The sequence below is a fragment of the Salvelinus fontinalis genome, chromosome 17 (assembly GCF_029448725.1).
Source record: "Salvelinus fontinalis isolate EN_2023a chromosome 17, ASM2944872v1, whole genome shotgun sequence".
NCBI lineage: Eukaryota > Metazoa > Chordata > Actinopteri > Salmoniformes > Salmonidae > Salvelinus > Salvelinus fontinalis.
The window spans coordinates 20,701,049-20,723,962 of record NC_074681.1 but is presented as its reverse complement, the minus strand read 5'-3'; the positions used below and the strand labels follow the sequence as shown (position 1 = coordinate 20,723,962).

Here is a 22,914-nt window from a genome sequence, read left to right as displayed (position 1 = left end):
AATGTTAGCAAGTCCACTCCTGCCCCAGATGGAAACCTGTCAAGCCTATTGGCTATTCTATATACAGAGACATTGGTGACACCAAAAACAATGCAGGTAGAAAGATTTTTAATAAAGACAACACGATACAGAGAAGGCACGTACTTAGACAGGTTAGAAATGGCACGAGAGAGGGACCACCTAACAAAACATTGTAATAAAGTGGATGATTCACTGAGAAAAATAAGATAGGATTGATATGACAATGTTTTACTATTAATTTAATTTGGATAATTCCTACCTATCCTTGTAGTTCTCTCTCAGTGCTTGTTAGAGGTTGGTGCTCTGCTTCCCCAAAATGTGGGTGCTGGATACCGGCAGAGATGGTTGTTCATTTGAGTGGGTCACACAAGTTTCTAATGCTTTAGGTGCGCGTAAATCTAAAAAAAGTTTGATAACCAGCCCCCTCCACCACAGTTCAACTTTTCCAATCCAGCACTAGAGCAGGAAAAGCTGGGTCTGATTGGCTGGTAACAGAATCATAGGGCGTGTTCCTCTGCTCAGGTGTTGCTGACACCTGCCAGATCTTACAACGCTTGGATAGGTATTTAACATATGTTATAGCAATCTGTCAGTCGATGACACAGTCAATGATGTGGCACGCAACCATTGGTTGATGCATGCAACGTCAGCAGAACGCAACCATAGTTTCACAAACAATACAGTTCTCTTCCAACCACTTTGTACAAAACGTTACAGGTGTGTTGGTCTGATCTAGTCACAGTTTATCTGCTGCATACTGTTCAGTCTCATTGAATACTGACTGCATACAGTCAAAAAATAAAGCAAACTGAAATACCATTGGCGGTAAAATCATATCTCTGATTCATCATCAATGAACTGCAATGAGGGGAAAGTAACTCTGGCTTCACTCTCCCCCTCCTCACCCACTCCTAATGCCACCTCCCCAGTAGAGTGGTTGTTATTACTGGTGCAGTTTCCTTCTCCAGACACCAGGGCCTTGCTCTCCGCCTCCCCAGGCTCTGAGACCTCTAGGTGGACCACGGCAATGTGAGCAGCCCCCTCTGGGGCACCTTGGTTCTGCCCTCTCCCTGCTCCTATCACTCTCCCACAGGGCCCAGGCAGGGGCAGATGTCCCTTGTACAGGTTCCACCCCAGCAGGACAGCCAGCAGAATCGCCAGGAAGGCCACTGACACCTGCAGCGCTGCCAGGGAAGGGCTCTCAGTCCGGGCTTCAGGTCTGAGTGGGAGCCCTTCTAGACCTACTCTAAGCTGGTACTCAGCCACGGTGGTGGTGTACTTCCCGCTGTGGGAACGCTCCATGGACAGACAGCGGTAGCGGCCAGTGTCAGAGGCAGAGGCGTTGAGGATAAGGAGGCTGTCTCGGAGGATCTGGTTGCGGGGCGAGGAGGGCAGGGGCAGGGAGTCTTGCACCCAGTGGGTCTCTGCCAGGTTGGAAGTGGGGGGGCACTGGAGCTTCACGTTGCCACCCAGCCACACGGTCTGATTAACAGTCTTCACAGAGTCTGGAAGAGAATGTATTGGTTAGAAAACACACAAACAGACACACACAGAAAAGATAGAATAGACACACTCACCTGAGGCGGGGCAGAGAGAGAAGTCTCCAGCCCATAAACTTTGGATCAGTTCACTGAGACAGAAACGGGAAGGTGTTCAGGGACAGAGTTAACCAACAGTACATCAGATCTCTGTTCTTCTACATGGGTTAAAAGTAATCAAAGGAAAAAGTACAATTGGTTTCTGCAGCACCATACCTGTCTGTGTTAGCTGTAGACAGGGCGATACATTGGGCTGTAGTTCTGTCCCAGACACAGTAAGGGTCTCTGGCCAGGACACAGTCCACACAGGTGCGAGAACGACCACAGCTACTAAACGGCATCTGAACAGCACCGTACTCAGAGCCTGCGTACAGCTGACCCTACACACACACACGTTACACACACCCTTTACACTGCCATACATACTGTACAGCAGATTTCAGCTGCCGACAGACAAGAAATAGTGCTTTACGTTACCGTTGTGTTGGAGAAACGGAGGACTTTGATTGGCTCCCGGGGCTGGAAGAGCTGCACTTCCTCGATGATGAACATCTCCTTATCGTAGTTAACCGCTTTCAACACGCTGCCACCCTCTGAGACACGAAACACACATCAGTGCTGATACTGTATGTGGGCAACTAAGACAGCTGTTCAGAGTTATTAAACACACACACACACCTGTGCCTATGAACATGACATGGTATTTCTTCCTGTCCAGGGCCTGTGTTCTGTGTACTATGATGCGTGTGAAGGCAGTGCCTCTCCTGACCAGCAAGGGGCGCTCTCCCATGGGCAAAACAGCCTGGTCCATGAGGGGCCGGTCTCTAATGAACTGCAAGGTCCGGTCTGGCAGGTCCAGAGTTTGACTGATGCCCTGGTTACGAGCCTCGTCATTGATACACTGGAAAGGGGAGTGGGAGAGAAGGGATGGAGGGTTTATTCAAACCTGGAAGAACGTACAACTTTTATCAGAAAACTTTCAAGGTTACGTTGGTCTGTTGAAAATCTATAGATAATCTGAAGGGATAGCCTGTGAATAAAAGTCATAATGAAAGAAATGTGACAGGAAAAGAGAGAGAAGACAAAAGGAAAAGAAGAGTCAGTCTGACTCACAGCTCCAGGTCTGGGGGAGGGCACGTCACCGCTGTACATCACCCACTTCACAAAGGACGTTTCCACGGTTACGGGGGTCTTGTACTTCCCCTCAGAGAACACCCTGCCGATGTCCAACACCCTGTATGCACACACTGCAGAGAGGTCCACCCTGTCCCTGGAATACAACCACACAGAGCATTAGACACACACACTGCAGAGAGATCCACCCTGACCCTGGAATACAACCACACAGAGCATTAGACACACACACTGCAGAGAGGTCCAGCCTGTCCCTGGAATACAACCACACAGAGCATTAGACACACACACTGCAGAGAGATCCACCCTGTCCCTGGAATACAACCACACAGAGCATTAGACACACACACTGCAGAGAGATCCACCCTGTCCCTGGAATACAACCACACAGAGCATTACACACACACTGCAGAGAGATCCACCCTGACCCTGGAATACAACCACACAGAGCATTAAACACACACACTGCAGAGAGATCCACCCTGTCCCTGGAATACAACCACACAGAGCATTAGACACACACACTGCAGAGAGATCCACCCTGTCCCTGGAATACAACCACACAGAGCATTAGACACACACACTGCAGAGAGATCCACCCTGTCCCTGGAATACAACCACACAGAGCATTACACACACACTGCAGAGAGATCCACCCTGTCCCTGGAATACAACCACACAGAGCATTAGACACACACACTGCAGAGAGATCCACCCTGACCCTGGAATACAACCACACAGAGCATTAGACACACACACTGCAGAGAGATCCACCCTGTCCCTGGAATACAACCACACAGAGCATTAGAGAGAGACACACTGCAGAGAGGTCCAGCCTGTCCCTGGAATACAACCACACAGAGCATTAGACACACACACTGCAGAGAGATCCACCCTGTCCCTGGAATACAACCACACAGAGCATTAGACACACACACTGCAGAGAGATCCACCCTGACCCTGGAATACAACCACACAGAGCATTACACACACACTGCAGAGAGATCCACCCTGTCCCTGGAATACAACCACACAGAGCATTAGACACACACACTGCAGAGAGATCCACCCTGTCCCTGGAATACAACCACACAGAGCATTAGACACACACACTGCAGAGAGATCCACCCTGACCCTGGAATACAACCACACAGAGCATTACACACACACTGCAGAGAGATCCACCCTGTCCCTGGAATACAACCACACAGAGCATTAGACACACACACTGCAGAGAGATCCACCCTGTCCCTGGAATACAACCACACAGAGCATTAGACACACACACTGCAGAGAGATCCACCCTGACCCTGGAATACAACCACACAGAGCATTACACACACACTGCAGAGAGATCCACCCTGTCCCTGGAATACAACCACACAGAGCATTAGACACACACACTGCAGAGAGATCCACCCTGTCCCTGGAATACAACCACACAGAGCATTAGACACACACACTGCAGAGAGATCCACCCTGACCCTGGAATACAACCACACAGAGCATTACACACACACTGCAGAGAGATCCACCCTGTCCCTGGAATACAACCACACAGAGCATTAGACACACACACTGCAGAGAGATCCACCCTGACCCTGGAATACAACCACACAGAGCATTAGACACACACACTGCAGAGAGATCCACCCTGTCCCTGGAATACAACCACACAGAGCATTAGAGAGAGACACACTGCAGAGAGGTCCAGCCTGTCCCTGGAATACAACCACACAGAGCATTAGACACACACACTGCAGAGAGATCCACCCTGACCCTGGAATACAACCACACAGAGCATTAGACACACACACTGCAGAGAGATCCAGCCTGTCCTTGGAATACAACCACACAGAGCATTAGACACACACACTGCAGAGAGATCCACCCTGTCCCTGGAATACAACCACACAGAGCATTAGAGAGAGACACACTGCAGAGAGGTCCAGCCTGTCCCTGGAATACAACCACACAGAGCATTAGACACACACACTGCAGAGAGATCCACCCTGTCCCTGGAATACAACCACACAGAGCATTAGACACACACACTGCAGAGAGATCCACCCTGACCCTGGAATACAACCACACAGAGCATTACACACACACTGCAGAGAGATCCACCCTGTCCCTGGAATACAACCACACAGAGCATTAGACACACACACTGCAGAGAGATCCACCCTGTCCCTGGAATACAACCACACAGAGCATTAGACACACACACTGCAGAGAGATCCACCCTGACCCTGGAATACAACCACACAGAGCATTACACACACACTGCAGAGAGATCCACCCTGTCCCTGGAATACAACCACACAGAGCATTAGACACACACACTGCAGAGAGATCCACCCTGTCCCTGGAATACAACCACACAGAGCATTAGACACACACACTGCAGAGAGATCCACCCTGACCCTGGAATACAACCACACAGAGCATTAGACACACACACTGCAGAGAGATCCACCCTGTCCCTGGAATACAACCACACAGAGCATTAGAGAGAGACACACTGCAGAGAGGTCCAGCCTGTCCCTGGAATACAACCACACAGAGCATTAGACACACACACTGCAGAGAGATCCACCCTGACCCTGGAATACAACCACACAGAGCATTAGACACACACACTGCAGAGAGATCCAGCCTGTCCTTGGAATACAACCACACAGAGCATTAGACACACACACTGCAGAGAGATCCACCCTGTCCCTGGAATACAACCACACAGAGCATTAGACACACACACTGCAGAGAGATCCACCCTGTCCCTGGAATACAACCACACAGAGCATTAGAGAGACACACACACTGCAGAAAGATCCACCCTGTCCCTGGAATACAACCACACAGAGCATTAGACACACACACTGCAGAGAGGTCCAGCCTGTCCTTGGAATACAACCACACAGAGCATTAGACACACACACACTGCAGAGAGGTCCAGCCTGTCCTTGGAATACAACCACACAGAGCATTAGAGAGACACACACACAAACAGTCAGGTCCATCCGTCGTGGTGCTCACATAAGCAAAACACACACACTCATACACACACTTCAGAGTTCAACTTACGACTGTGATGTGAATACAGCATAGAACACACAGCTTCTCCAGTCTCCCTCCTCACACCAGCGGTAGGTGTCCTGTATAATGTAGGGTAGCTGGGACTCCAGAACAGGACAGTCCACACGGGCCTTTAGAAATGACGTCCACTTCTTCTGCAGGGTCCTCTGGCCCCCAAGGTCCCCCTGAGACACAGAGACAGAGATTTACATGAAGCTGCCATTAGACAATAAGGGTATATCTTCATAGAATACAAGCACCCAAAAACCCCTTAAGCAGAGAAGTAATTCTCAATACCACCGTGGGACACACACCTTGCAGACACGTGCTACGCGGGACACCACCAGTTTGCTGTAGAAGTCGTACTCCACAGCGGTCTCAGTGAAGAACAGGTAGACCTTGTCATCGTCACCCGTTAAGCTGTTCCTACTCTCTGGCATCTGGGCCATGGAGATGAAGTTGGGCTCTGACAAAGACAAATATAGAAGACATCAACCTAAAGACTTCAGCCTGTTCTCAGATCGGTTTGTGCTGTCTTGTCAACTCCTTATGTTTCCATTATAAGAGTTGGCAAGATGGCACAAACAGATCGGGCACCAGGCTATAAAGACTTAACTCTTGTTGAAAAACAAAGAAAAGGAAGTTGAAAGAAGACTGTCTTACCGTGTAGCCAGGAGCTCTTGAACTCAGTGCGTATGGAGGAGGGAGAGCTGCGCATCACCACAGGCTCAGAACCCAGAAAGTTCATTGAGGTGGCTGAGTAGAGGGTTTTGTCTAGAAGAGATAAAGCTTTTGTCAAAAACTGACTTTTTGTAGCAGGTTGGAAGAACTTACGCATCAGGTAAAAATAATTCACATAGCAGGTTTGAGGAGAAGGTTAAGTTTAGGAAAAGGGTTTGGGTTAGCTTAAAACATTAGAACACTTTTAACGTCAAATTGACAAAAGCTGTATACCATCTAGACATGACCTGAGTACAGGTCCTCACCTGATAGCATTGTGAGTAAAGAGGGTTCAACTCAAACAAGCCATCAGATCAGGAATATCAGACCTGCATCACTAAACCTAGCCTTTTCTGACTTTAAGGAGATTGATATTCCCAGATTCCTGACAGAATTCCGGAGTAGTTACTCACCGATCATGACGGAAGAAAATCTCTGGAATGGATCGAAGGGACACATCCCTTTGCCATCCTCTGCCTTATTTTCCAGAGTCAACTTTCCGTCTTTGTACGACTGCAAGGACAGAGATGAGCGGTACACTTGTGAATGATATCTACTATTACAGGTTATGACCGGAGTTGATCATAAGGAGTGTTGTGTTTCCATTGACTCACCATGTAGTCACACTCTGGATTGAAGGCATTGGTCCCACACACATACATCCTACCATCCTCCATCGTATGCAGGACCCTGATGTAGTTCTGGCACTCTATCTGTAACACAGTATCTAGTTATTTAGATATTTGCAATGGAATGCACATATTTAAATACAAGGCTCCATCCAAATGAAACGGGAAAGGACCATGAAATATGCAGAGAAAGCATCAGTTCACTGACTGGTCTGGACCTACCTGATTTTTCCCTTTGGAGCTGCACTCCTTCTGCTGCTTCTCTGTCACTTTCCAACTTACCTGAAAAAGATGTGGAAGATAAAGTTGGAAGATGAACACTTTACGAGAGGTATTGACATGTTGAATGCACCGAGCTGCCTGTTTGAACTACTGGTGCATAGCTCGGCCACCCATGCATAGACAAGACATGCCACAAGAAGTCTCTTCACAGTCCCCAAGTCCAGAACAGACTATGAGAGGCGCACAGTCCTACATAGAGCCATGACTACATGGAACTCTATTCCACATCAAGTAACTGACGTAAGCATTAAAATTAGATTTTTTAAAAACGATAAAAATACACCTTATAGAACAGCCGTGACTGTGAAGCAACACAAACATAGGCACAGACACATGTATACACACACATATACACATAGATTTTGTACTGTAGATATGTGGTAGTGGTGGCGTAGGGGCATGAGGGCACACAATGTGTTGTGAAATCTGTGAATGTATTGTAATGTTTTTTAAAAAGTGTTTAAACTGTCAGAATATGTTATTGTTAGACACCGGGGATCCTATGGAAAGGAGAAGGGACTCAATCTGGTACAGGTCAAAAGGACAGCCGTGAGTTGGGGAGGAGTGAGGAATTTGGGTTGAGGTCAGGTCAGATGAAGTGAGGAAGAACAGATATCACTAAAGTTCTGTCTAGCAACAGAGGTGTATTGGCTGTTCAGATGTGTAAGGAGGAGACTCAGCATAGGAGGAAGGGTTAAATACCAGTGCTTGTGTGAATGTCTTGGTCTTATGCAGCTGTGTGACCCATTGGGTGAATAAACTTGGTTTGAGATTTTCTAATCGTCCAAGAGTTTTTACTCTTCATTTAGAACCCAACACCAGGAAGAGTAGCTGCTGCAAAGGCATGTTGAACATGAGACATGAGTCTTCCAGGACATATTTTCATAGCTGTCAGTGTAAGTGCCAAAGCAATCTGTTAAACTGTAATTGTTCAGTGTTCTTACGGAGGACTTCTTGTTGGAGATGTTGTTGATGTCCAGGGCATAGATGTTCTCTCTGGCTCCCAGCAGCAACAGACCCAGGTCCTCTCTCAGCAGCATGGTGGAGTAGTTCCACACACCCTCTTCAGCGAACATACGACCATTCTCTCCTAGTACAGCAGAATGAGTGACATTGAATGATACAGGAAGTTGTACGGAGTGACACCAATAGTTACTCACAAAGACACCTGCAGTTACACAGGATGATAGTTATGTACACTTTTTTTGACACATATGACAGTTACATAAACTTATACCTTCCCTTAATCCAAATTACACCTGGTTGTAGCTGTAGCAGTAATATAATATGTAGATATATTCACCTGAGTTACACAAACAGTATAGACAGAAGCAGTGAATAAATATTGATGGACGCACTTAAATGCAAGAGCAGTACTTACTATGATAGGGTACAGTTTTACGCGGAACACAGTCCAGTGGCGAGTGGGCATCCAGCGTCAGAGCGAGAGGGAGGAGCCAAAAGAAACTTACGACCACTAGAGGAAACATGGCTTGTTCCTTGTCAAAATGTAATTTAGTTCCTCAAATGGCTCTTAAACGGAAATCCAGTCCAGTTTGTGTTAAATCCAGTCCAGTTTGTGTTGAATCCAGTCCGGTAGAGAGAAGGCAGGAGGCACTTATAGAGTCAGGCTAAGTGTTAGGCCTACTCTGTGTTCAAAGGATAGATGGCTGTGTGATTGAGCCAATCTCCAGCACAGGCTTCTGATCCCTCTACAGGCCTCTGTCAGCAGTGAGTCCATGGTAAGATAGATGGCACGGACCTGAGAGAGAGAGAGAGCGAGGGGAGGGTCTATGGTAAGATGGATAGCATGGGCCTGAGAGAGAGAGCGGGAGGAGAGAGAGAAAGAGAGAGGGGGGGGGGGGGGATCTATGGTAAGATGGATAGCATGGGGAAAAGGCACAGGCACTGGCCCGCTAACTGCTTTGGCCCATCTGAGAGAGAGAAAGCGAGAGAAACACTGGAGAGGGGGGACATATTTTGATGGAGAGAAAGAAAGAGAAGAGCTAGAGAGAGGTATGGTTAAAGAGCGTGGAGTGAGCTACGGTCTGCGCAGCAGTAACTCTGTCACAGCCATAGTGATGGTAATGTGAGGGCATGAAAGGCTTTCAGTGGGGTGCAGGAGTGTCGACTTCAGCTCGTCTGGACCTAACACAACCACACAAAAAGAAATCCTTACAGAATACCAAATCCTGTGTGGACAGGGGAAATAGCAGTACAAAATGTGAAAAACACATATTGTTCAGTTCACACAAACAGTCTTGTTTTACTAACACAATTGATTCCATTCAAAATCCTATTTTCCCTAACCCTAACATAATCTTTAACCCTCAACTCTAATTCTAACCCTAAACCCCTTAGAAATAGCCCTTTTCCTTGTAGGGGCTGGAGAAATGCCCCCCGTTGGTCAAATTTTGGTTTGTGTGCTACTGTTGTTGGGACTTCTGGTCCCCACAAGTGTAGTTAAACATGTCCACACACACACAAATACAACTAACCCAGGTCTACCATCACAACAACATTGGCAGTTGTACAATCTTGTTCTGTTAAATGTTGCAATGTTGCAACTCAATCCTTTTGAGGATCGGATTTCCCCACTACGGTGGGTGTGTCCAGGTGTGTCATTAGTCAGAGTGCTGGTTGTGTAGCTGATTAGCCACAGCATGTCACAGATGTTTCATATATCTACCCCTGAGGCAAGAGGCTCCATTCGTTCAAACACATGCTGCGGCTACACCAATGTCATTCATATTTAGACACATCTCTAATAAGAGACAGGTCTGTTTGCATGTCTGTGAGTGGTGCAACTGCAGAAAAAAACCTTCCTGTGTAGTTTAATGCATTTCTTTGTCCAAATAGTTTATACCCTGGCATATTGAGAAACTTTAGCAGTGAATGGTGTAACGTTGTGGACTGTGTCACATCCGGCCGTGATTGGGAGTCCCATAGGGCCGAGCACAATTGGCCGAGCGTCGTCCGGGTTTGGCCGTGATTGTAAATAATAATTTGTTCTTAACTGGCTTGCCTAGTTAAATAAAAGTTACATTTAAAATACATTTTAAAAACATATTATTATAAAATGTCATACCTAATACCTCAACTGTTGGCAAACAAGTTAACGTAATAAACTATTGCGTAACTCAAAACCGGAAACAACTACTCTACTTCTGTCCCCCTATCACTCACCTGTCTGGTGCATAAGGGCACAAATAAATGTACGCAGTCGTTTAGCATTTGTGAGATTTTATAATTTGTTCACACGTGTCAAGGCTCAAATTCATTAGGCCCACTATACATTTATGAAAAATGTAACAAAAATATCCCTTAAAAAAAATATTAATCAGAGACTAAACCTACCTTTAAAAATGAAAGGTGTTCTTTCTCGAGTGTGTACAAGAAACTGCCCAGGTCTGGTTGCTCTTTGGTTCAAACACAGTACAAACCCACAGCCAAGCGCTTTCCACAAAGAGGCAGTGGCTAAACGGCTGTCCTTGTCCCCCCTTCTGTCTCTGTCGGATCCGTTGAAAGGGACTGTTGTTGTCGGCTATATTGTTGGGAAAAGTTAAGGCGCTCAGATCCCGCGGTGAAGGACCTGAATAGATACCGCTGCTGCTATGGCTCCGTCAGCAAGCCAGATTATTCTCTCTGATTGAGCAACCTGGTCTCTGAGCATTTCGTATTATTCTGTACATACATTCCGTTCAATTCCTTTTAGTATAATATGTTACATTTCGTATGGTATGTATTAATTTGTGGATGTCCATCACCCATTTTGCATAATATGCTATGAATTACAATTTCGTTTATATGTTACTATTTGCAAAATGTACAATATGTAGCAAATTTGTAAAACGTGCTTAAAAACTGGTGGGAGGAGCTATAGGAGGACGGGCTCATTGTAATGGCTGGAATAGAAGACATTAAATGGAGTCAAAGGTGGATTCCATATGTATGATGTGTTTGATACCGTTCCATTTATTCCATTTGAGACATTACAATGAGCTCGTCCTCCTGTAGCTTCTCTCACCAGCCTCCACTGTGCAAAACATGTGATATGTTAGCTAGGCTAGGGGTTAGGGTAAAGTTTAGGAGTTAGGTTAAGGGTTAAAGTTAGGGGAAGGGTTAGCTAACATGTTCAGTAGTTGCAAAGTAGCAAAAAAGTAGGAAGTAGTTGAAGTTGCTAATTAGCTAAAATGCTAAAGTTGTCCATGATGAGATTTGAACTCGTAACCTTTGGGTTATAGGCCCACCCATCCACCCTGACCAACCAAGCTACTTATGTTTTTGCCTTAACTTCGGGATCGGTGTCCCTTCCATGGGACGGTTGAGCTAACATAGACTAATGCGATTAGCATGAGGTTGTAAGAAACAAGAACATTTCCCAGGACATAGACATATCTGATATTGGCAGAAAGCTTAAATTCTTGTTAATCTAACTGCACTGTCCAATTTACAGTAGCTATTACAGTGAAATAATACCATGCTATTGTTTGAGGAGAGTGCACAATTTTGAATATAAAAAGTTATTAATAAACAAATTAGGCATATTTGGGCAGTCTTGATACAACAATTTGAACAGAAATGCAATTGCAATTGGATGCAATTGGATTAGTCTAAAACGTAGCACATACACTGCTGCCATCTACTGGCCAAAATATATATTGCACCTGGGCTGGAATAATACATTATGGCCTTTCTCTTGCATTTCAAAGATGATGGTGCAAAAAAATTCAAAACAGTTTTTTTTTCTTTGTATTATCTTTTACCAGATCTATTGTGTTATATTCTCCTACATTCCTTTCACATTCAAACTTCAAAGTGTTTCCTTTCAAATGGTACAAAGAACATGCATAGCCTTGCTTCAGGGCCTGAGCTACAGGCAGTTAGATTTGAGTATGTCATTTCAGGTGAAAAAAAAAGAGGCAGATCCTTAAGAGGTTTTAAGTAACCATCTGTCTTATGGAACCATACCAAACGTAACATATCAAACTAATTTGAGCGTCTCGGATTTACATTTACTATGTTATGTCTAGTCTATGAGACCAGGCTGTGAGCGAGGTAGAAAAGATGAGCGCGCTCTCTCGTAAAAAAAACAGGCGAGTCCCAACAGGTCTGACATAAAAATGACTGAAATATCACACTCCTCTTGAACAACACAACACTACAAATGCTAATGAAGACAGTTCCGACAACAATAATTATATTTTTCGTGTAGTTTAGTGTAGTGCTCAAGTCAAATTTGGACAGTACAGCAGTTGTGTAAAGTACTTAAGTAACAATACTTTAAAGTACTACTTAAGTGTTTGTGTGGTATCTGTACTTTACTATTTATATTTTTGACAATTTTTACTTCACTACATTCCTAAAGAAAATAATGTACTTTTTACTCCATACATTTTCCCTGACACCCAAAAGTACTCCTTGCATGTTGAGTGCTTAGCAGGAGAGGGACATGGTCCAATTCAAGCACTTATCAAGTGAACACATGGTCATCCCTACTGCCTCTGATCTGGCAGACTCACTAAACACAAATGTAAATTATGTCTGAGTGTTCGAGTGTACCCCTGGCTATTTGTACATTTAAAAAACAAGAAAATGGTGCCATCCACTTTGCTTAATATAAGGAATTTGAAATGATTTATACTTTTACTTTTGGTACCAAATATATTTTACCAATTCCATTTACTTTTGATACTTAAGAATATTTAGAACCAAATACTTTTAGACTTTCACTTTTACTTAACTTACTTTCTATTAAGGTATCTGTACTTTTACTCAAGTATGACAATTGGACACTTTTTCCAGCAGTGTAATTGTGGGGACAGCGGGTTTTAGGGACCTATCTTGTTGGAAAGAAAATATGAAATCATTTAATGCTCCATCATTGATCCAAAACATTTAGCCTAACTACATCTTGAAGCAACTAACAATCGTATTGGTACTGCTAACTGTTTGCTTATATCATGCTTGAGTGCATAACTTGTTTTCCCATAAAGTTCTTGTGGACCTTACAAAAACCAATGCAGCTTAAGATGCAGTCCAGAGTCCAGACAGAGTCATTCCCTCCGCAGAAGAATGTTCCATTAATTATTAACACAGTGAATGACCATCCTACTCTAATATCATGGAATCCATCACCGCAAACATTACCTTAATACTGTACCTATAATGGAATTCCCTGCCATTGCAGTGGTGAAACACTATGCACAGTGGTCTGTATTGTACTCACCTGCTCACTGCATGGGTGAACTGTGCATTGATTATGCTGCATAACCTGCCATGCTTTCATTACTCAGCCTTTCTCTCTTCCATTTCCTCATTGTCCTTTCTTTAAGGTAACACTTTCCCTCAACTTAACTTTCACTTAGTCAGTGTAGTTGTCTCCAACCAGACAGTTATGAGTTGGAATAAAATGTAAATGCACAAACCCTGCACACTAATACTCTTAACAAAATAAACAGACAATTAGCAAAATGTTAAGAGAGGGTCAAAAACAGCAGGTCTGGCACAAGGTAGCACATCCGGTGAACTGGTCAGAGTTTCATCGCCGCAGGCAGAACAGTTTAAACTGGAGCAGCAGCACAACAACGTAGCACGTCTGGTGAACAGGTGAGGATTCCATAGCCACAGGCAAAACAGCAGAAACTGGATCAGCAGCACGACCAGGTGGACTGGGGACGGGGACAGCCAGGAGTCATCAGGCCAGGAAGTCCTGAGGCATGGTCGTAGGGCTCAGGTGACTACCTCATGAAGCTGGTTGAGAGAATGCCAAGAGTGTGCAAAGCTGTCATCAAGGCAAAGGGCGGCTATTTGAAGAATCTCAAATATAAAATATATTTTGATTTGTTTAACACTTTTTTGGTTACGACATGATTCCATGTGTTATTTCATAGTTTTGATGTCTTCACTATTATTCTACAATGTAGAAAGTAGTAAAATAAGAAGAAACACCTTGAATGAGTAGGTATTTTAAAACTTTTGACCAGTAGTGTATCAACAGGCCACCAACTTACTACTCTGAGACAAGGCTGAGTATATCCCACAAATATCTACTCCACTGCACACGGCCATTTATTAAATGTTCCTTTTAATATAAGATCGCTTCTCATGGAGACCTAACATGCCCAGTTTGAGCTACTCCAAGAAGTGACAATGCAGGCTAGCTCAGTGCTGCCTCTCTTATTGAGTAACTTAAGCTGAAGACCGACTGGGGTACTGCAGGCTGGCAATATCAACTACACCTGCATTGCTTGCTGTTTGGGGTTTTAGGATTGGTTTCTGTACAGCACTTTGTGACATCAGCTGATCTAAGAAAGGCTTCATAAATACATGTATTGATTGATTGATTGATCAACTAAATTATCCTTATAACTTCTTCTGTGAAAATAATCAGTTCAAGGACATAAATCTGGTATATCAGAAGCAATTATTGGTTACCATGATTGTCTTAGATTTTTTTATATATGCACGGAGATTGCCATTTTCCCATTCACTATAATGGGGATCCTGTTTTCTGCTAACAATGCCTTCAGTACCTTGGTCAGCGATGAACCTCTGTAGCTTCAATGAGAGGGGACAGCCATTCTACTCTGTTTCCATCTCTCTACACTTGGGAAAACAGAACAGTTATTGTGTGTGTGTGTGTGGATGCATGATTCACAATGGTATCTCCCCCAGGAAAGGTACAGATAGAGGTGAAGGGGCAGTGCGGGTGGGGGCACGGGATGTGTGTGCTCTGCCTCTGTTTCTCTCTCTGTCTACCACCTAAACAGCTGTCCCTGGTTGGCCTTCTGTCTCTGGCAGGGCCGGCTCTAGTCCTTTTGGGGCCCTAAGTGAGATTTTGTTGGGGGCCCCCCCCCATCTCACGGCAAAACATTTTAGTGGACCCTCGCTTGAAGGCGGAGAGAACATTTTAGTTTTCAAGTTCATTTCCTGCAATTCTACACATTTTACCATGGGGCGGAGAGAACATTTTGCAATTTTATAACAAATGGAATGCTATTCTACTCATTTTGCCATGAGGCAGAGAGAAAAAATTGCAGTTTTACAGCTAATTTCCTGCAATTTTGTGGAGAGACATTTTAGCAGTTTTAAATACCCAGTTTTAGCAAAAATGCACTTTTTTCCAGCTGAAAGACAGTGCTCATAGTTTACCCATGATGTTGCACAACAATTTAAGTCAATAAGTTATCGTTTTAGTCAAGGTATGATATATTTGGGGTTGAAGTGGGAAATCCGAAGTGATAAATTCAGATATTTTCTGTGTCAATAGCGTGTTTCCCCTATGATGGGAGGTGTTAATACTTTTCAGTCTACGTTTATTTTCAGGGCTGGGTTTTACTTGAATGTTACCACCCACCAGCATGGCATTGCTTATTAATCAGAAACACCGGCAAAGTTCTTACTCTTGGCGAGTATTGACTGATCTGAGCAATATTATAGATCATCTCTGGAAGAGCCAAACAGCTTTTCTCTGTAGCCGACACATGGCCGCCTGAGCCATGGAGCAAATTCAAATGGGGGTGCAAACTTGTGTTTTTGCACCTCCATTTTTTTACCAGCAAATTATCACAATCCATTGGATAATTTGTCAAGTTTCACATAGTATTTTAGCTAGTTTATATTCAAAATGTATATAAAATTTTTATAAAATGGTAAAATTGCGTGTGAAATGATTGTATTTTGGAACCCCACTCCCCCCAAGATGAATGGTTTTGACCACGCTCCACTGCTTTGATTGGTGCAGCTAAAAGTCACAAGTGTCTATCCTATAATGAAAAGAAAGAAAATTCCACAAAGTTGTTAATCTATTTTGTGCTGTTGTTACATTTGTATTGGTGTTTCGTTTTTTGTCCGATGCGCTCAGGGTGTTGTTACATGTAATTTGCTGCGTGCATCATGAGCAAAGTCATTGTAGCCTATCATTTCACTGTGAGCTGTGAGAACCAAGGCATGAGTACTGGCTGACTTGGCATTGCTGTAGCATAGCCAAATAGCCTACCAGCAGTTTACCAAAGGTTGAGCCATGTCCATTACAATGTAGAAAAACCTGCCCTCCATGACACATACAGCACCCGATGTCACAGGAAGGCCAAAAAGATAATCAAGGTCAACAACCACCCGAGCCACTGCCTGTTCACCCCGCTATCATCCAGAAGGTGAGGTCAGTACAGCTGCATCAAAGCTGGGACCGAGAGACTGAAAACCAGCTTCTGTCTTAAGGCCATCAGACTGTTAAACAGCCATCACTAACACAGAGAGGCTGCAGCCTACAAACACAGACTTGAAATCTTTGGCCACTTTAATAAATGGAACACTAGCCACTTTAATAATGTTTACATATCTTACATTACTCATCTCATATGTATATACTGTATTCTATCTACTGTATCATAGTCTATGCTGCTCTTAATTCTTAATTCCATTCCTTTACTTAGATTTATGTGTATTAGGTATTTGTTGTGAAATTGTTAGATATTACTTGTTAGATATTGCTGCACTGTCAGAACTAGAAGCACAAGCATTTCGCTACACCTGCAATAACATGTGTATGTGACAAATACAATTTGATTTGATGTTGTTGTCTTAGGTCTCTCTTTATGTATTGTTGTGGTGTCTCTCTCGTCATCATGTGTGTTTTGCCTTATATTTGATATATTTTTAATTTATTTTTAATCCAGACCCCTGTCCCCACAGGACGCCTTTTGGTAGGCAGCCATTGTAAATACACATTTGTTCTTAACTGACTTGCCTAGTTAAATAAAGGTTCAATAAAAGGTAGGTTAAAGGGTTAAGGTTAGTGTTAGCTAACATGCCAAGTAGTTGCAAAGTTGCTAATTAGCTAAAATTGTCCATGATGAGATTCAAACACACAACCTTTGGGTTGCTAGATGTTTTGCATTATACGCACACCCATTTCTTTTGTGCAGTTTAGTGTAGGTTAGTACTCAAGTCAAGTGTGGGCAGTACAGCGGGGGCAGGGGGTACGGGGACCTATCCCGTAGGGCAGAAAAATAATTTAATGCTCCATCATTGATCCAAAACATTTAGCATAGCCTAACTACATCTTGAAGCAACTAACAATTGTATCTGTCCTGCTAACTGTTTGCTTATATCATGCTTGAGTGCATAAAGTGTTTTCCCATAAAGTTCTTGTGGACCTTACAAAAACCAGGGCAGCTTAAGACGTAGTCCAGAGTCCAGACGGAGTCACTCCCTCCGCAGAAGAATGTTCCATTAATTATTAACACAGCGAATGACCATCCTACTCTAATATCATGCAATCTAACACCGCAAACATGATCTTAACACAGTACCTATACTGGATTTCCCCCCATTGCAGTGGTGAAACACTATGCACAGTGGTCTCCATTGTACTCACCACTGGATGAACTGTGCATTGATTATGGTGCATATTCTGGTACCAATTTCTCTTTCCTCCATTTTCCTGATTCTCTTCTTTTCACTATAAGATGACATTTTCCCCTCAACCTACACTTAAGATTAGTCCATTTAGTTGGCTAGTCCCATGTAAGGAATGTAACATGGCATTCATTATTGTTTGAAATGTGATATTATAGCCTAACAATGGCACAACAAACAAAACAGACTGACAATATGTTTTGAAGCCATTAGATTATGACTCTCCCATTCATGTTTGCTGTTGCCTCTAGTTGCTGGTATACATTGGTACAACCACAGCTGAGAGGGCAAGAACACTATGCATGCATCTGAGCAACCTACAGGAAGTACTTTTATTACCACAAATAAACAGTAGCGGTGTGTGGGTCAAATCACTGAGGAAGCCAACCCAGAGAAAAAAAAGCCATATTACAACCTATGTTGTGATAATTGCATTGTTTGCTCTATAATTTGTTCATACGCCACCGTGATCTACAATATAGTCGAGAGAACTAAACGACAACAGTCGATAATTGGACTTGATTGGACTAAACAATTTAGTCCAATCAATGTTGCTAAATGTTTATGGTACTGATTTGTGTGTGTGCGTGCACAAATTGAAAAACATACGTTTTTACATTCTGGAACATTCAATTGAACGGAAATGTTGCTGTACTGATCAACCAGTTAAAAACTGTGAGGGGCTGGGTTGTGGAAAGCTGTCGGTGTGGCCACTGCACGTCACTCATTGCTTCAAGCCACACCTCACTACACCCACCAAACAGGAGAAAACGTACCTCAAAGTCAATTCAAGAATGTACAAGAACGTCTTGGGGATACATGTTGTTCAGTACAAGACGTTCTGCAAAGTAGGAAGAGTTCAAGCTAAAGGACTACGTACAGTTGAGCTCAGCTCAACGCTGATTGGCTAATTATTTCATACTTCCTTTTATTATCAAGGGTGGCCAAATGCTTGCTGGCATCAATCAATGAAATGCTACAGCGGCAACATGTCATACTCTTTCTATCCAGACAGCATCAGATACATAGGCTACACATACTGAGACAGAGGGGCACTGTTTCCCTCGCTTGGATGATTTCTCCAGGTGAGATAGATTCAGGGAATTTAAGGAAAATTATGAAAACACAGTAAAAAAAAACTGCTAGCTGGAGCTCGTCTGAGCAGTCAGTTGTGAATGCCCTCACCCGCTAGTACTTAATGCTGATTGTCAGTTGTGAATGCCCTCACCCGCTACTACTTAATGCTGATTGTCAGTTGTGAATGCCCTCACCCGCTACTACTTAATGCTGATTGTCAGTTGTGAATGCCCTCACCCGCTAGTACTTAATGCTGATTGTCAGTTGTGAATGCCCTCACCCGCTACTACTTAATGCTGATTGTCAGTTGTGAATGCCCTCACCCGCTAGTACTTAATGCTGATTGTCAGTTGTGAATGCCCTCACCCGCTAGTTCTTAATGCTGATTGTCAGTTGTGAATGCCCTCACCCGCTAGTTCTTAATGCTGATTGTCAGTTGTGAATGCCCTCACCCGCTAGTACTTAATGCTGATTGCTTTTGGTTCTGCTGTCCGGTCAGAACATCATGCAGAGGCACACTTAATTGTAACCATTACCAAACACACACACACACAGCTGCTTCCATTGAAGGGTTTATATAGATGTTGTAGTTACTGTATGATGGACACACAACACTTCAAGATAGAAAACAGCATGTGAGAGTCCGTCACTACACAACTTGCATCTTCTCGAGGCGGCAGGTGAACATGCTCTGATTTGAGGTGTGCGGGCTGAGCTCTGGAATGCACCCATGCACCCTGATTGAAGGCCACCCTGATTGAAGGCCACCCTGATTGAAGGCCACCCTGATTGAAGGCCGGCCTGATTGAAGGCCGGCCTGATTGAAGGCCGGCCTGATTGAATGCCACCCTGATTGAAGGCCGGCCTGATTGAAGGCCGCCCTGATTGAAGGCCGGCCTGATTGAAGGCCACCCTGATTGAAGACCACCCTGATTGAAGGCCACCCTGATTGAAGGCCACCCTGATTGAAGGCCGGCCTTTTTTTTACACCCAGAGACGAAAAATAAATTGTAAATAAACAATATAATTGTTATTGGTCAAATATTTGTGGAAGCCTGGCTTCCCTTGGCATCTATGAATGCACACGCCACTGCAAATAAACAAATAAAGTCATTTATTTTCATAACCACACACAAGAACAAATGAAGCAAGATGAGGGTACAACATTTGTAACATTTATTAGGTGAAGAAAACTGCTAGCTGGAGCTCGTCTGACTCACCACAGGCTGTCTGGAAAGAACATTGTGCATACCTCTGTCCAGGACTTTTATGTTCATCATCACCATACACTATAGTATTCACACACACAGTCTTGTACAGCTAACCATGTGGGGGGACACAATTCAGTCCCATTCAAAATCCTATTTTCCCTAACCCCTAACCCAAAAACCTAACTTTAACCTTAAAACTAACCCTTAACCTAATTCTAACCTTAAACCTAAACCCCCTAGAAATAGCATTTGACCTCATGGGGACTAACTAAATGTCCCTAATTGGTCACATGTTTGTTTGCTTTTTAAAACACACACTTCCACTGAAGGGTTTATATAGGTGTTGTAGATAAATCTTTAGCTTACAAAAGGAAGGACTTTGTGTTTTTTTGATGCACGCGCAATCTTCCCATTTGATTGAACGTTCCAGAATGTGAAAACGTACTGAACGCAGCCCTGAGAAGGGTAGAAATCACCCTAATGGGACAGACATGGCTTTTTTTACATTACGTATATAAATATTTTCCTCATACCCGTTTGTATGTGGTGGGTAGTAAGCCCAGCAAGGAAACCCATGACAGTGAAATAGGATCTCACACTAGGACATACCTCTAACTCACATAATGTGACTATCACAATAAGCAATGATTTATTAAGAAAATAGAGTTCACCCTTGTGACCTCTCTCATCGTCACGTAACGCATAGGTTTACTTCCACTGTACTCACATCCTACCATACGCTTGTCTGTACATTATGCCTTTACACCCCGGCGCTTGACGTTGCAGGTTTACTAACCACCTGTCCTGGTGACCCATCATTACACTCACCTGCACCCCATCATTATGCACACCAGGACTTCATCACTACCTTCATTACTTCCCCTTTATCTAGTGTAACAGTGTAACAGTATAACTTTAGTACGTCCCCTCGCCCCGACCTCGGGCGCTAACCAGGGACCCTCTGCACACATCAACAACAGTCACCCACGAAGCATCGTTACCCATCGCTCCACAAAAGCTGCGGCCCTTGCAGAGCAAGGGGAACCACTACTTCTCGGTTTCAGAGCAAGTGAAGTAACTGATTGAAACGCTATTAGCGCGTACCCGCTAACTAGCTAGCCATTTCACATCCGTTACACTAGCACTCTGTAGCCTCATGAATCAGGCATTATTGGTTCTGTTTTCATGTCCAGATGCTTCGCTTGTTTTGTATTGGTCCATGTTCGTTATTATTAAACTCACCAGCTACTTCTAGGGCTACAATACCTCCTCTGCCAATTGGCCTGGACCCTTTATTGTCGACACGGAGCCCCGCCGATCCATCACGACTGGACTGCCGACGTGATCCCCCGATGTGGTCTCAACAGGCTATTCTGTTACGATATCGCCGCAGAACCATCTACTAGCCCAGGCCCGCTAGCTTTTCTGAACGCTGTGTTCCCTGTTCGCCCAGCTACTAGTGACAACCGAACAGCACCCTGACTCACCTGTTGTTGCTCTTTTGACCCTATGATGACTCGGCTACACAGCTGATGCCCCCTGGACTGTTTCAACACGGTACATAACTTTGTTTACCTGCTGGCACCAGCCTCGAACTTAGGTCCTGTATGTACCTAACTGACCCGCTCTGCCCATTCATCGCCATTTACCCGTTGTTGTCTTAGCTCTCCCGATCAACTCCTGTGATTGCTTTATGACTGTCAATATGCTTTGTCTACTGCTGTCTTGGCTAGTTCTTAATGTTTTATTTCACTGTAGAGCCCTCAGTCCCACTCAAAAAGCCCTAGATAGCTCTTTCGTCCCACCCCACACACATGCTGAGACCTCAAATAGATTGATGCCTCCAGAGACGAAACCTCTCTCATCGTCACGTAACGCATAGGTTTACTTCCACTGTACTCACATCCTACCATACCCTTGTCTGTACATTATGCCTTTACACCCCAGGACTAGTACAACAAAAAAAAGAATGCATATTTGCCAAATTGTACTTTGTCGTACAGTGATGCATTACAATATGTCTGGCATGTAGTAAGGGAAAATGTCTAAATAAATGAGTTTGACCATATATAATATTTAACCCTACATAAAGTATGTAATTGCTATAAAAACACTGCAGGTTTTCACGACCAGACAAAGCTTCCCGTGGGATGATCACATTGTCAACGTTGTGTGTATCTCAATATACCACGGTGGGAGCATATCAGAATTACTTTTTGTCAAATTCTGAAGACAGTTATCCCATATAGTTAGTTATATTAACACTGAACAAAAATATAAAACGCAACATGCAACAATTTAAAAGATTTTACTGAGTGTAAATAAATTAGGCCTAACATGCTCATTAACAGGGATGTAAAGAGAGAAATACACTTTTTGTGTGTATGAAACATTTCTGTGATCTTTTATTCCAGCTCATGAAAAATGTGACCTATGTGTCGCGTTTCTATTTTTGTTCAGTATATGCTTTCACCTCTAACAGAGTGAGCAATGTGACTACAGTATCAATCATGTTTGTGTACTTATCATTAGTGTAGTACAGTTATTTTTTAGGTTATTCCAGGTTACACAGGGATGCTGATGTGTCAAACCACCAAAACCAAAACTCTGTATAGACGAATGTGGTGTGGAATGTGTGCAGGTGGGTCAGTGTGTCTGATGAGACACTGTAAAAGGACACATTACCAGCTGGCCAATGTAGGAGTGTTTTAATTCTGTGAGACTGAGGGGAGGGAGCAGGCATGGCAGTACTCATTATTGTGCCATGCAGTGTAACTTATCAAAGCACTTAGGACTTGGTAT

General features: G+C 43.8%; 1 protein-coding gene across 5 annotated transcripts; it reads right to left on the bottom strand.

Annotated features, from left to right (window-relative positions):
- Positions 1 to 93: 93 nt before the first annotated feature.
- LOC129813938 (semaphorin-4E-like) lies at positions 94 to 22,025 on the bottom strand. Of its 5 annotated transcripts, none has more exons than XM_055866591.1 (15): positions 21,355 to 22,025; positions 8,784 to 9,164; positions 8,347 to 8,492; positions 7,343 to 7,402; positions 7,106 to 7,204; positions 6,905 to 7,004; positions 6,435 to 6,545; positions 6,086 to 6,237; positions 5,781 to 5,956; positions 2,673 to 2,829; positions 2,238 to 2,460; positions 2,037 to 2,152; positions 1,776 to 1,939; positions 1,599 to 1,651; positions 94 to 1,526 (listed from the first exon to the last, which is right to left on the bottom strand). In XM_055866591.1, exons 2-15 carry the CDS (start codon positions 8,890 to 8,892, stop codon positions 853 to 855), a joined length of 2,340 nt encoding a protein of 779 aa, XP_055722566.1. In that variant the 5' UTR covers positions 8,893 to 9,164; positions 21,355 to 22,025; the 3' UTR covers positions 94 to 852. The 5 variants fall into 5 exon arrangements, with proteins under 5 accessions (XP_055722566.1, XP_055722567.1, XP_055722563.1 ...); XM_055866592.1 differs by lacking the exon at positions 21,355 to 22,025 and adding an exon at positions 10,760 to 11,139 and having other exon boundaries at positions 1,776 to 1,900; positions 8,784 to 9,550; XM_055866588.1 differs by lacking the exon at positions 21,355 to 22,025 and adding an exon at positions 10,760 to 11,137 and having other exon boundaries at positions 8,784 to 9,550.
- Between the last annotated feature and the right edge of the window lie 889 nt (positions 22,026 to 22,914).

Coding starts and splice junctions, on each gene's coding strand:
- LOC129813938 (XM_055866591.1), bottom strand. CDS start 8,892: ATGTTTCCTCTAGTGGTCGTAAGTTTCTTTTGGCTCCTCCCTCTCGCT. Junction 2,153..2,237: donor TGTCATGTTCATAGGCACAG/GTGTGTGTGTGT, acceptor TTCGTGTCTCAG/AGGGTGGCAGCGTGTTGAAA. Junction 1,652..1,775: donor TCTACAGCTAACACAGACAG/GTATGGTGCTGC, acceptor TTTCTGTCTCAG/TGAACTGATCCAAAGTTTAT.